A 14,398-nucleotide genomic window follows, 5' to 3' on the forward strand; every position below is an offset into this window, starting at 1 on the left:
CAGTGTCTGCCTGAAAAACAGTCAGTCTGCACAGATGATTTCTGTCAGTGGGCACGAATTCTTTAATCTCTGACTGACTACCAAGAGCTGCTGTAAGGGAGGGAGGGGGAAAGATGGGTAGACAGAGGCCAGAATTTTTATCCTATGTCCTAAGGGGAAAAGATTTATTCACTCACACTCTGCCTCTCTTCCTAAGTACTTATTGAAGCCACTGGCCAATTTCAACTAAATTCAAAGGAGTCTCAGAGGGATAAGTCTCAAAAATAATTGAACTCCTGCAAGCTCGATAAGAAATAGCAGCAGAGAGAATAAGAGATCCCAGTTAGTGTCCTGGGGAAGAGCACGCAGCCAAGACCAGGCTGCCACAAGCTCTCACAACAAAAATGAATCACAGCAAACAGCTTTTCCCTGGCCATCCGTCCAAGGGTGAAATGTCTTTGCGCCAAGCCATTTCCCCTCATGAATACGACAGTCTGTGTAATGAGTCCAACCCCAAACATGAAATGCTGTAAGCCTAGGTAGCTCTTTCTTCTCCACAATACAGAGAGGAAAAAGGATTAGACTAGATACTAGCAAGTGTGAAAGCATCAACCCCAATAGGATGTGGTGAACCAAAGCATTTTGATGAGGTACCCTTGGCAATTAAAGAAATAAAAAATAAAATTCACAGGCCATATACGTCAAAGTTGAAGCTTACAGGATTACCTTTGAATTATGCATAGAGGGAAGAAAAAGAGAAATTGATCTTAAAATATTATAATACCCCACAGGATAATGTTAAACAAAGCAGAATATTGTTACGGAGGGGAAACAATTTTTTTTAATTTTTTTCTTTGACTGTTTTCTGAACGGCCATTCAGAAATGAAACTTCAGGAGCCAATCCCATACTTATATATGCACACTTAAGCATGTTGGTAGTTCATGTGAGACACCAAAGTGACAGTCATGACCTGGGGTTGGACAGGAGTTTCTACACTGCACATACGGACTCAAAATGAAATCAAAATCCATAGCTGCAATTTGAAGATACATAATTTATATTGAAAATAAGGTACATATTTTCAGAAGTGATTGTAATTTGTTAAAGGTGCTGATAGTCTACATGACACAACGTATTTTGCTCAGGGTCACATGCCTTTCTTCACTGACTTCCAATTAGAGCTATGGCCTTGATGCAGGAGTACCTGGTAGATGACCACACACAGGTCCTTTGGGCCTTAAAATCAGTTCACCAAAAATATGAATAAATTAATTACTTCTGGTTCTAATTAACTAGGCTCCACATATTATCAGACCGATACTTCTTTGTTCATCAGTTATCTTAGTCTATAGATGAGATTACAAGCAAAAAGCAGGGAAGAGAACAAAAATTCCTCCACCTGTCTTCTATGTATCACAAAGCAAATATGAAAAGAAAGAAAAGGAAAACAAAGCAAAGAAGCACATGCAAGCCCTTCTTTCATAGCCCATTTTAAAGATTTTTTTTTCAAAAAGAAGCAAATAAGGTTCTCCAGTAGAAGACAACTCCTGTTCCTGTCATTTCTGACATGACTTATGGAAGTAACATAAGTTTGTTCTGCTTACAGTTCTTGTTCCTGTGCACAGCTTATGCTAATTTGTTTTATTCTTACTGAGCAATGGGGCATTTTTCTTCACAAAAAAAATCAATAAATATTTAATTCATAAATGTAAGAGAGGTGATGAGCAAAAATATACAACTAATAAAGATAAATGGCTTTCGTACTCACGAAGGCTTCTTAATAAACAGTCAGTGGAAAAGTGTCCCTGCTGGGCAAACAGAACAAAATAAATTGTGGACCTTATACTGCAAACACAGCATTAAAAAAAAAATCCAGAAAACAACGTTAATGCATCATTAAGGTCGAGCATTTAAATCTACAGAAGCGAGCACAAACATGAAGGAAGGTTCCTGCGGCAACATTAATTGGAACTTATTGTGGACGGTATTATTGATGATTGCATACATTTAGTTGCATAAACAAATCGCCAAAGCTGTATGCAGCTGGAATGCCAATGAGGGATGTACAGTCATGTGGTTCTCCTACATCGTGAGACCTACCAGGTAACAAGTGCAGCCGGTACGGGCTGACGGCCAACCTACAGATACACACCAACACACACACACACACACACACACATATACATATACAGCAAAAAAGCCCAATAATTCACCAAGTCTTCAGGATATACCATCCAGTTATTTGTGTTCAGTTATCTGCCACCAAGTTAATGAAGACTGTGGCTAACAATGTGTTCCTTTAGTGCATGCATACTGTAATTTACTTCATCTATTGTATCTGCAAATGTTGAAACATGACAAAAATGTAACATTGCCAAAATCATAAAGTACTTCTCTTTAGTCATTTCTATGGCAAGATGAAAACTGTGTTATTTTATGTCCCATATTGCCAGTAAAAATGCAGCTGAGCTAACACGCCCCAATCCCTATGCCTGTTTTCCAAAACAAAATGTCCTAGGGACATATTCTCTAAATTGTCTATCAAGGCTTTGGAGCAGCACAAAACCAGCCCACAAAAAGACCTCATCCAACCTGGCAAGCGCCTATTAGTGCTATGCTGGGAAGGCCAATGCTGATCTCAGTTCCACCAAATACCATTACACCTTATCAGCACCAGGCGATCAAAACCTAGGAAATGTCATTTAGCTGATGCTGTGCAGGTTATTATTTGGATTACTGCAGTTCCCAGAGATGGAGATCTCAACCAAGATGAGACTTCTACTGCATACAGTACAAAAGTAACGATAGGAAATTGCCTCTCCTGTCTTATTAACTTTTCAGAAAAGGGGTAAATGTGGGACATTGTGTAAAACGATTGCCAGATCACAGGTAAAGAACTGAAGTATGTTGTTCCTTCTACTTAAGGCTATTGATCTCCATGGGAATTTTGGTGTCACAAAGTGTTACTCAAGATTAAATCCAGTGCAAAAAAGTGGTCCTGCACACTTAATCAACTTGCTCTAGGTCACATGATGTGACAGGGCCCAGAAGGGAGGCCCAGGCTGCCAGTTTCCAGACCAGTGCTTCTGAGGACTAATTAGCCTCCTTCCACCTTTTTGTGCCTCTTCTTTTACAGGAAAAATAATGTCATTGCTCATGCAGTGTCGTATCTTCATTGCTGCTTTTGCTTCCAAGTTCCACAGTGTCTGAGCATAGAGCAAAACAGATAGGGGGGACATTTTGCTTAGATGATTTAACTAATCTCATGCAAATGTACTCCACATTCTTGGTACACATCGTGCTTTCACCTGCATAATGGCCAGACCAGCTGAATATTGCTTTCCCCAAAGATGATACCATCTGCATGCATTATTCCCTAAAGCTTTTTGTGCTCACACGCTGAGAAACAGCTTCAGCTAAGGAACAGCTGAAGTCAGTATACTCAGTCTCTGTCCAGGTAATTATACATCCTCCTCCCATGTTACCTGAAGAGGATATGATTATGATGGGACATCCTTAACATGTCTTTCTTTTTCCTTTTCTTATTTTCAGCATAAGAAATGGAAAACCACAGTTAAACATTGATCGTTACATCTTTTTTGACTTACGTTAGAAATGCTGCCTGCCTGCCTGCCTACATTATCTTGCATTTTGGAAGCAAGAAGGATTTTGCAGGCAAGATTAAACACAGAGGAACTGATTTAAAAAAATAAAAAACAATAAAGCCTCCCTCTCCTGGTATGATTTTATCTGATTTATTGATTTCTCAAATGTCAGAGTCCAGAAAAGTAGATATATATTTATTGCTTCTGTTAGTAACAGAGGCAAAATCAAAACTTCCCATAATGCTAATGGAAGACTTGTGAGCTCCTCTTCCAAACCCCCTCACTCACTCCCAAGTTAATTTACAGGTGATATAATCCACTCCAAGCTAGGCCTCAGCACAAAGAATCAGGAGTGATTAAGAAAGTGAATGCTAGGATTTTTTCCCTCTTCACAGCTAATTAGGCATTGCACTTCCTACAGGGCTTCACCAATACACCCAGAATTTTGAATGAAGTTCAGGATTTCAGGTCTCAGACCAAGGAAAAGTTACAGCAGTGTAGTACCTTTAACAGTACATGCACTCATGCTTCCTGCACATCAGGAAACTCTAACGTGCATATATGTCCAGTGTATCAAATCTTGCTTAAAAAAGAAATCATAACAGACATGAAAAATATGAGTTGGATACTACAGTGCTTGAATTCTGTAACAACCAACCTGTGAGTTACACTCTTGGGACCTGATCTATTGACTACCATAGGCTTTGGGAAATTCCTACAGACTTTAGTGGTTGTTAGTCTCTATGGTCAATGTATTACAGGAGCATAAAGTCTATTTTCATGCTATAAATGGATATGGAGAAATTTCTAGTCACCCTGCCCTCTCCTTTCCCCCTTACTGCAAAAATATGCCTACTTTTATAAGCAGCTGTGTGCTGCGCTGCTTGATCAGAGTTCAGTGTCTTTCAAGTTGTTTCCATTAGCAGGAAAATTGCTGGTGGAATCAGGTATGTTTGTGCAATCCTGTTGATCTCACAAAAAAAAAAAAAAAAAAAAAAGGATGAAAGCCTGGAAGATAGTAGGAATAAAATCAAAGATAATTTCTTCATTAATTTCTAGCCAGCACTCAAGCCTATAAAGAGACTTTTCAGCCATTTTCTCAGGATCATATTTCTAACTTTTTCCTGGCTGTGTCCAGGGCTTTCTAGTTCCTTTTTTTCTGCCAGTTTCCTGGCTATTCTGAACAAATACACTCCAAAAACAGTATCGTATTGCTTAGGTCTGAATTCAGGCCCCAGAAAAATCCTTTCACCAGCTTTTTCTGTTTCTGCTTAATCACCCAGGGTCTAAGTTTTGGTCAACAAATGTAGTCGTTTCCATTTTTATTCCAAAAAAGGAGATTATTGGCTTCTTACATGTTTCCTGAATGAACATCATCATCATTGCTGACAAACGTTATTAAGCTTCACCCAACCACTATCTACTTATGACATATTTTAAAGTCAAGGCTGAGACACAGTACTAGCAAAAGTAAGATAAAGCAAATAGCAAAGTAAAATAAAAATGACAGAGACAAAAAGCTCCTCAAAAAGCAAAGAACATACAACAGCTCTATGTACAGCTTTATGTTGATGTGAAAACACACAGGCATCATATTGAAGGTTTTGTCCTTGACTGAATGAATGGCTGATGTGTATAGAGTATCCACAGCTTTCACACCTCTGCTGGAGATGAAAAGCAGTAACCTACGGAGCAAGGTGTTTCTGACAGCAATGTAAGCCCAAATATTCCCCTTTAAAAGGGTTAAAAGCAGAAACGGATGGACTTCAGTTGTAGTTCTAGTTCATATCAGCAAATGAAATCATTCCTGCAGAGCCTGAAGAGTGTTTGTTATGCAGAGCCCAAAAATAGCGGCACCAGAACCACCCTGCGAACCCCGGCGGAGCGTGGAACGCCAGCTTCTGCTGAACGCTCCTGCTTCAGAGCAGCTCCTTCCACCTCCAGCTTCACGGATTTCCAGCTCCACTGAAAGAAAGTGGCTTGTGATCAAGTAAAGCTACTAAGGGGGTTCCTGGTAGGTAGTGTGAGGCCAGTGCAGGATGAATGATGGGAAGGAGGTTCAAGTTACTGCAATGTGAAAACAGGGATTTTTTTATTATTATTTTTTGGCCAAATTCCATTTCCAATTAAGCCACTCAGTGAAAGCAATTTTTGGCCAAAGCAAAATGAGATTTTCACTGAACTGCAATAAAATGTTCAATATGTTTGTGTTCCCCAAATTAAAATAAAACAAAACAAAACACTGTACTGAAATAGACAGACTAGATTGATCTTTTACTGAAATACCTCTATTTTTTGTCCTAAATCTGAGAATAACTAGACAACTGACAACTCCCACTTTATCAATAGCAGCTGTGGATACTCCATCCATGACAAGCTTTGATCTATTTACAGTCCCACTTACTGCAGCCATCCCGATTTAAGCGTTAGAAGGGAAAGTGTTTCTGTTTTATAAGATCTTTTAGCCAGAGTCCTGGTTCTCCAGGTCACTTGAGCACATGTTTAATTTAAAGTGCATGAGCAGTTTCTTGAACTTAAGAAACGACCTGACTCTGGTCCACTGCAGTCAACAGAGCCAGGCTGTTGGAAGTTAAGCACATGCTTAAGTGCTTTGCTGGATTTTTGCCCCAAGTGTCAATCTTTTAGAGTTAATCATTTATCACCCTGCTTATGTTCTGTTAGTTATGCTTCAGTGTGCAAATATGTAAATTGCTTTCATAAAGCTCCATGCACCAAACACAAATAATGCTTTCTCAGCCTTTTACAAGAGTTCTCCAATCTTGTGACATTTCACATAGAGCAAACGGCAGTTAGAACTGGCAAGAAAGTTCCTTCTCTGTTAATTAAACAGAATCGTTACTGTGTTCCTATTCTTAATAGTGAGGTGCATTCACAGACTTGCAAAATAAACATCCAAATAAATAATGCCACTTAGTACTAATCTGACAAGTATCATGCATTTTCCCCTTACGAGCATGTAAACCTATTCATCTTACGCACACCACCACTCAAAGAGGAAGAATGGGAGCAAGCTGAGGCTTGATAAGCACATTTGCCTAATCGTGGCACAAATTAAGTTAAACAACTACCTACAGTGAGGGTATTTGCAATGTATCATAAACCAATTTTCACAAGCAGAAGTGGCCATTTTAACTTATTTTTTTTCTTTCTCTTGCCGAGGTTAATGGCTGCGAACTACAAGGGAAGGTCATCTCCACTTGCCTTAGCTGGGTCACTTCCTATTCAGAAAGCTCTCGACTCCCATGATTTTTCGTGAAGAATTAAAACTGTTATGAAGAGAGAAAATATTGTTACCACCATCCAGTCCCAATATAACATATTGGAATGATAGGTAGTAACAGTGAAATAGACCCTTAAAATACAATCAGTTGCACTTCTATAGACTGCAGATCCAGTTATTCTGTGTTCATGCCTGTGGGGCCTTCCATGCATCCACTAATGAAAGGCTGCTTTTCCCCAAATGTCATGTATTTCTGCAAGAAACGAGTACCAGGAAGGGAAAATGAAAGAATCTGTTCTCCTGCTCTGTAGAACAATTTCTGTAAAATTGTATTTTCTGTCAAGCAAACTGCCTGAGCAAACGCATTCAGCCGCTATGAGGAAGTAAGAGCACTCCTCATTATTGAGTCATATTAAAATGAATTAATGCTGCCTAGCCGGTCTCCTGTTCACTAATTGAAAAAAAAACATGCTTTACGAATCAGTAAAAAAAAAAAAAATCCTAAAACAAACAAACATAAGAGCCAAACCAAACAAACACGCTCCACTGTGACAGACTAGCTGTCATAATGATCTACCCTAAGGGGACAAACCCTGTCTCCTGACCCATCCGGGGTTCAGCTGAATTATCTAAGCTCCTCAGCATCTGCTGCTGAGCCAGGCTGCCAGCGGGGCCCCAGTGCAGCCCCGTGCGGAGGCAGAGGGCCGGGAATTACGCCAGGAGAGAGCACAGACAGGCAAGACCCTCGAGGGAAGACACTGCTCCAGGAAGAAGATCGGCAGTGTTCACTGCATTACTGCTTGGCACTTGGTGGTGACATAAAGTCCCAGGAAACAGAAGAGTTTTGGAAGTCTTTGGAAGTCTTGTGTTCAGTTTAGGTCATGGAGAAAGATTTGGCTCTCCTCCCACAAAAACACATGCAAAAAGTAATTATTCCATGAAATCAAGCAGATTTTCTTTCATTATTTATTTTTTAAAAAATGTCATGCCCATTTCGTTTCTACCTGCTGCAGCAAATGCCTGTCAACTGCTAAGTTATACTAAAGTAAGTAAGTTTGTTTGTTACATTTTATGTGAACTATAATGTGTTTTAACATAGGCTAGAGGAGAAGCAGCAAGATACTACTTGTATAAAAAATGCGTGGTGACTAAACAGATATTTTCCTTTCACGGTAGGTCAGATATAACAGGCTTCCTCCTCAAAGCCCGTGATGGAAAATATCCACTCATTTGCAGAGATCTGGTGAGATAGAGACACAAACATGCAAGTAGCTAAATATAACTCTGGATAGCAATGTTTTGTACAGTAAGTTCTAGTATCTCTTAACTTAATATGGAAATTGATACAAAAATAGAATAGGAATATTTTTAAAGTCCATTTCTCCCCATGTGTTCGCTGAGACTCACACCACAAAGCAAAGGCTGGAATTACTCTGCAGTTTTTTTCTTAGACTAGCTCACATGCCAAAAGTCAGAATAACGATGTCCAGCACAAAAAGGCCATGTCTGTGGAGATGCATAAAGGTTATTTCACAGAAAGTCAATACGCGAGCTGCGCTCAGAACGCTTTGTCCTTTAGCGTTTCTGCAAGAGCAATAAGCCAACTTTAATTAGAGGAGTTTAGGTCTCAGTCAGAAATGTCCTCAGACCTAAATGTCAGTTTTGCAACATTTATTACCAGACACATATCCTTTCGATCATCTCACAGTTGCTGCAACCTGGAGGCGAACTCGGGCAGGTACTGCTAGAGCACAGCCGCAAACCCAGAGGAGGCAGCTAGGACAGAGAAGAGCTGTGCTAGTGACATACACCTTCGCCGTATTTCTCCTCCCGTCTTGCTGTGAGGCCAAAATGTCGGACTCCGTTATGATCACACTTGGGAGTGATTTAAATTTCAGTTCCCAAGGCCTGATTCTCCACCTTGCTTAACCACTCGGCGGTGCACAGCGGGTGCAGAACGTGACAGCCTTTTACCGGAGGCTCGCAGGATGATCCAGCTCAGGAGGACACCTCATCTCAGGGGAGGTGACCCTCAAAAAACAGGGCTGCAGAGGGCAAGAAATCCACTGCTTGTTTCCTGTTCCAAGTACATTGGCTGGGGATCTTGGTTTGCTGTTTGTTTTCTCTCTCTCTCTCTCTCTCCAAATTCACTGGGTGATATCCAGCCATTAACAGGTCTGTCAGTAGTGAGGATCCAAGTGAAAGCTAAATCTATGTCAGCTTCACCTTATATAACATTAAAGAAAAAAACCCCACACATTTGCTGTTACAATATACCTGGAAAATAAAACGCAAGCAAATAAGGTGTGCTTTCTTTTATTTCCGCTTGATATTATCCACGTTGAGAGTTAGAAAGTTAGGAAGCTTGCTGCCAAACACGAGTCAATAAATAAACGAATGAAGAACATATTGACAAGCTTGATTTCAAAGGTTACAGGAACGGGGCGCGCACCACACTTCCAGCTTTCTCCTTGCACTTTTCAGCCCTCCTCGTTCTGTGCTGCAAGCTCAAATGCTGAGCCTTGCCCCAGGGCCCAAGAGGAGCCCTCATGGGAAGCAGCCAAATTCAGGACTTTTTAATAGGTGAACTGGATTTCAACCCATCCCTACAGACATAACCAGTCGCTGGGACCCTTTGCTCTGAGGAGACAGCTGCAACAGCAGCAGCTCTATAGTCAGCATGGTGACTATCAGTAGCTGTGATGGTCAGTCCTGGGCACCCAGGCCACAGCTTGTCGCAAGCACTTTCCCATCAACGAGATGTGCTACCCAGCCTCCCCTGGCCACGGCAACTCATAGGGCAGCTGCCTAAAGGTGGTCAGAAGGCACGAGGGAAAAAAAGGCAAAGTCCCTTGCCTTAAGTCTTGATGAAGCCCTGTCAGGACGGAGATGGGGCACCAGGAGCTTCCCAGCCACTACGATAGAGGGCACAGCCCAGAGTGGGTGTGAGACAGAGACTTTCTACCTTCCCCACGGCTACTGTAGCTCCCCAAGATATGCTGCCCAACTGGCTCCTGTTCCCAGCACCTGATGCACCCTCCATACACCCATCCTCTTCCCCAAAGTTTTCTGAGAGAAGTAACCCTCACCACCTCAAAGGGGAAAGCACAGAAAAAGGGATTGCAGGATTCAGGTGGGTGGGCAGAAAATTTAAAGAACCGTCAATAACCCATCTTTTTGTCAATGAGCCCTTGCAGATTAGGAGGTAGGGGCTGAAATCACAACTCTAGCACAGCTTGGGCAAATCAGACAATGGAGTTTAAGGGTGATGCTAGAGAGCAAGGTTTTGGTAAAACTATGAAAGTTCGTTCATATCCTCGTTCTCATTCAAGAATGTGAAGGCTGTAGCTGCATTACAACTAACAGCTATGGCATGCATTTTTCGAAACTGCCAAGCCTAGTAAAATCGGATTTACTCTGCAGGGAGGGAGAGGGAAGTCATTTAGTTTGAGTCACAAAAAACCTTGATACAACCTAAACTTCATCATCTCTGAAGAAATAGCTCACTCCCTGGAATTATATCAAAAGGCTATGTTACTGTCTTGAAAACACAATAGCAGACAAGTTTTTAGAACCGGTGAACACATGATCTTTATAATAGCTGCTCTTCAGCACAGCTTCTCTTGCCTTGCAACTCCTGGTGGGCACTCCAGGTTCATAGCTAGTTCTTCAGGGATCCATGGCTCTGAAAGCAAGCAAATATAAGCTTTGCAGTGTTTTTTACACTACCAATATACTTAAAAAAAAAAAAAGTGCAGCGTCAGACAAAAATAATGACGTCAATCCACCTACATTTCCCTGCTTCAGGTTTTCACCTGCTCTAGGAGTCAGAGAGTCTGTAACTCTGCTGCAGGTAGGAGGAGGAAGGTAAGAGAGCTTGGGGAATTCTGCCTTTGTGCCCTTAGGAGAAAACACAAGAGCTAGCGGATACCTGCACTGCCCCATATACCCCGTTCTGTGCCCAAGGCCCTGCTCATGAAGAGGGATGATACTTCAGACTCACAAGCAGAACACCAGAAAGCCTAAAATCAGCTGAGTACATTTCATTACCCACCTCAGCTTTTAGGTGGTGGGGGACTTTTTATTACAGATGACGTTTGTTCCTGGGAAGAAAGGGAACACATACCAGTAGGAGGAAAGAGTCTACTTTGCCACATAGCCCATTGGGCTGTAAAAAGTAGCTGAGTGGGAGAATTTTTGACACCTCCTTGTGCTGGAGTGAACCCAAACGTGCAGGCCAAGACTCCAGCAAGAGCCTCCCCTGGGGAGATACAGGAATAGCATGGCCAATCGGCCTCTTTGCAAGAGCTGCTCTCCAAGATTCCCGTGGCGCATGCTAGGAACAGCATTTGCAAACAGCACAGAGATGCAGGGGGGATTGGCAGGGGAAAGGGAAAGGTCAGCTAAGGCTGCTACCGCTACAGCCCAGTCGGGGCAAACGGCAAACTAGAATAGGCCCTTTCAAAGCTCTGGGGAAAAACTACTATGTGTGTTGTGGCTGCTCTCCCATGCTCGTCTTCCTCTTGCTCTTACAGGAATGGATCTCAAAAACAGAACCTACTTTGTGGAAGGAGACACTACGGAAGCCATAAGCAGAAAGGATAATTGATGTGGGTTCCTTTTTTGGACAGCCGTTTTCACTGTCCTGTATGCCAGAGTACATTCATTATTCCTACTGTGGTAGATTAGCAGCATCAGATACAGCACGATTAGCCAATATTTTATTACCAGCCCCCCTCCCCCCCATGGTAATAAAAGACAACGTCAGGCTTCAGCCTCTGTGCATTCTCCCAAGGAGCCTACAGCAATAGATAGTACATACCTCCAGTGCCGTCATTTGATAGGTAGGACACCCACTTGGCCCTGTCACAGATAACTAGCATCTTTGACATGTCTGCAGATCTGCCTTCAGGGCGGCAGCCCTGTGGGTCCTACATTCCTACTTTTCCGTCAGTTCCTTCATGTCACATAGAGCAAAGGCAGCTGTTCAGCTGCTCCCATCAGTGAATTTGATCTACAAACAGCAGCTTTACAAAGAGCATGACTCCAGCAACACAGACTGGGATGCTCAATAGTATGGCTGCCTATAGCTGGGCGCACTGCAAGAACAGAGCTGTGGACAGAGGTCATCGAGAGATCAGTTAGGTCACACAAAGCTGACGGTTCAGTACCCTTACAGCTTGGGATTACATAGGATAGGGCCAAGGTGAGGATAGTTCTCCCCAGTAAGAGCTCCCTGGAGCTGAGAACAGGTTCAGTAGATTGCCGTGCCTAGACATAGCTTTTGCTGTGGCCTCAACCTTCTACCTGCTCAAGGTGGTTCCTTGTACAGCACAACCACCAGCCGCTGGCATTCATCCACCCTCCAACACACAAGTCTTCACATTTTTTACAGACCATATATGCAATATCTTCTGTGACAGTGGCTAGCTGTGCTAGCAACATGCCCAGGAGGGTCACCAGCCCACTACCTAGTGGCAGAATGACTCCTCCAGTGATCAGATGCTCACAAGAGGCACTCTGAGGCTGCATGGGTGTCTACAAGTCCATAATGTGATATTTACCAGCACTCAAAAAGCAGATGGAGATCTGCGACTGGTTTCTCCCAGCCAAACTTCCTGCAGGGATGACTGGTTTCCAGTGTTAAGCAGCCATGTGACCACGGCCAAATACCAGATGGCTAGAAACTGAGTATCAGAGCTGCCCTCATGATGAACGCCTAGCCTTGGCTAGCGGTGCCATGCGCTGTATATATTGCGCTCTTAGACAGGAAGGACTATTTGCAAGATGGAGTGTGACATGGGACTTAGCACGATTTGTCAAGGATGTCATCACACACTGTGCAGAGTGAAGAAAGTGTTTTCTTTCACTCACTTTCTTCACCGTGCAAAGCAATCCACTTCAAAGGCTCTTTTAACTGATAGTGTGAATGCAAAAAGCTACTTCAAAGGCAAGATATGTAGCTCTGTGCAGGGCTCCTGGTGAGCAGGAGATACAATTTTCGCTTAATTCTTAAAAATAGATGACTTCAGGGAGGAATGAAGCATTGAATCACGGTAGGTGTTGTATTTCTACCCACTTTAAAACACTGGGCTACTGGCAGGGAAGCTGATGCTTGCCATTGCAGAGACTATGAAGTTGCAAGGCTATCTCAAAGCCTCATGCAACAGATTTACAGTTACTGGGTCCCCAAGAGCCTATAGGTGTCACAGATCTCTCTACTCTCACTTGTAATCCACGCAGAACCAGAAGATTTGTTTGCCTCACAGCAGAGCCATTACGCAGGCTGACACTTGCAATCAGGAGCAGAACAAAAATGTTAACAAAAGAAAAAGCCTTTGAGCGGCAGGATGGGCATCACTCTATGCAAACCACACACTCCGGCTACAGTTTCATGTTCTCTTTATGCTGATGTAACTCTAGGCTGCCACCGACCTATCCTCCTGCCTGCCCTCACCCATGAGCTGGCCCAGTGAACTGGTCTGTCTGAACGCTGTCTTACTATTCTTTCATCAGGTTCACATTCAACTGGATCAATTACTTGATCTGGTTTACTGCTCAGCCTGCTCAAGCGTTCCTGCTGGCACAAGAGACAGCAGGAGAGCAGTCAGAGGCAGCAGTCTGCACTGAGGTCAGCTTAAAGCAACTGTCTTACAGCAACAGTCCCACAGCGTACCAGTCCCGCTTGCCTCAGCGCACTCTCACACAGACAGCTTGAAGCATTCACATAGCTTTCAAAAAGGGTAGCCAGTTTCAGAGATATTCAAATGCATATGCCATACTGGGCAACAGACAAACCAGTGATCTGCCCAGATTGATTTTGTTTATGTTTTAGTCTGCAAAATGATTATGTGAGGCGTGAAATGAAGCTAGGACTTTGCAGACTCCTAATAAGAGTGTGCATGTGTGAGACGAACAGCTGGAAGATGAGTTAAAATAACTGAAGAAAAAACCCAAAAGATAGTTGCCTATTTCTTTTATACAGGACTTCATTGCTGGTTTTACTTTCAATAAATATGTTGCTTAAAGAATAAAGATGAGGCTATTTTAGCCCAGCTGATGTCTAAATGACGATCTCCAAACACAAATTTCAGCCACAGGACATCATTTAATCTGTATCAGTAGAGCACTCTGATCCCTGGGTGGGATTTTGGCGCTCTAGTCTGTTAACTTGCATTTACATTCCACAGGCAGAGGTTGGTTCAGAGGAAGGCTGAGGGTGGGAAAAACTGCAGGAATATTTAACACTTCATCACGCAGAATGGTGCTTAGTCCTTCTGGAAAGCTCAAGCCTCTTTGTAGTCAGGAGCTGGGCCAGTCCATTCATCAGCATCATGAATATGGTCAACGACATCACCAGCACATAGTGGCTAATGCTGCAAGAAGGAGGTAGATATTAAAAAAAAAAAGAGAGAGAGAGAGAGAGAGAGAGAGAGAGAGAGAGATGGAAAAGGGAAATTTGCAGAGTGAAAAAGAAACCCAAAAAGAGTTAAATAGCCTTCTGAAAAATGTTCATACCTAATTATTGGCCCAGCACTACATTTTATATATACTGTTCCAGGATGCCAACT

General features: G+C 42.6%; 1 protein-coding gene across 36 annotated transcripts in view; it reads right to left on the reverse strand.

The window, feature by feature from the left end:
- Window positions 1-835: 835 nt before the first annotated feature.
- The window catches only part of PIGN (phosphatidylinositol glycan anchor biosynthesis class N), a 129,879-nt gene continuing 116,316 nt past the window's right edge, over window positions 836-14,398 (reverse strand). For 27 of the 36 annotated variants that reach the window (XR_011138990.1, XR_011138992.1, XR_011138993.1 and 24 more), the window contains one exon: window positions 13,916-14,203. Coding sequence is in view for 30 of the 36 variants with exons in the window: in XM_068931543.1 (XP_068787644.1) it covers window positions 14,080-14,203 (124 nt within the window). In the remaining 6 variants the exon portion in view is untranslated. Of the gene's footprint in view, window positions 1,790-7,802; window positions 10,513-13,915; window positions 14,204-14,398 lie in introns of those variants that run through there. The other 9 variants (XR_011138995.1, XM_068931548.1, XR_011138994.1 and 6 more) reach the window with 8 other exon arrangements.

Source organism: Struthio camelus, chromosome 2 (genome assembly GCF_040807025.1).
Source record: "Struthio camelus isolate bStrCam1 chromosome 2, bStrCam1.hap1, whole genome shotgun sequence".
Taxonomy (NCBI): Eukaryota; Metazoa; Chordata; class Aves; order Struthioniformes; family Struthionidae; genus Struthio; species Struthio camelus.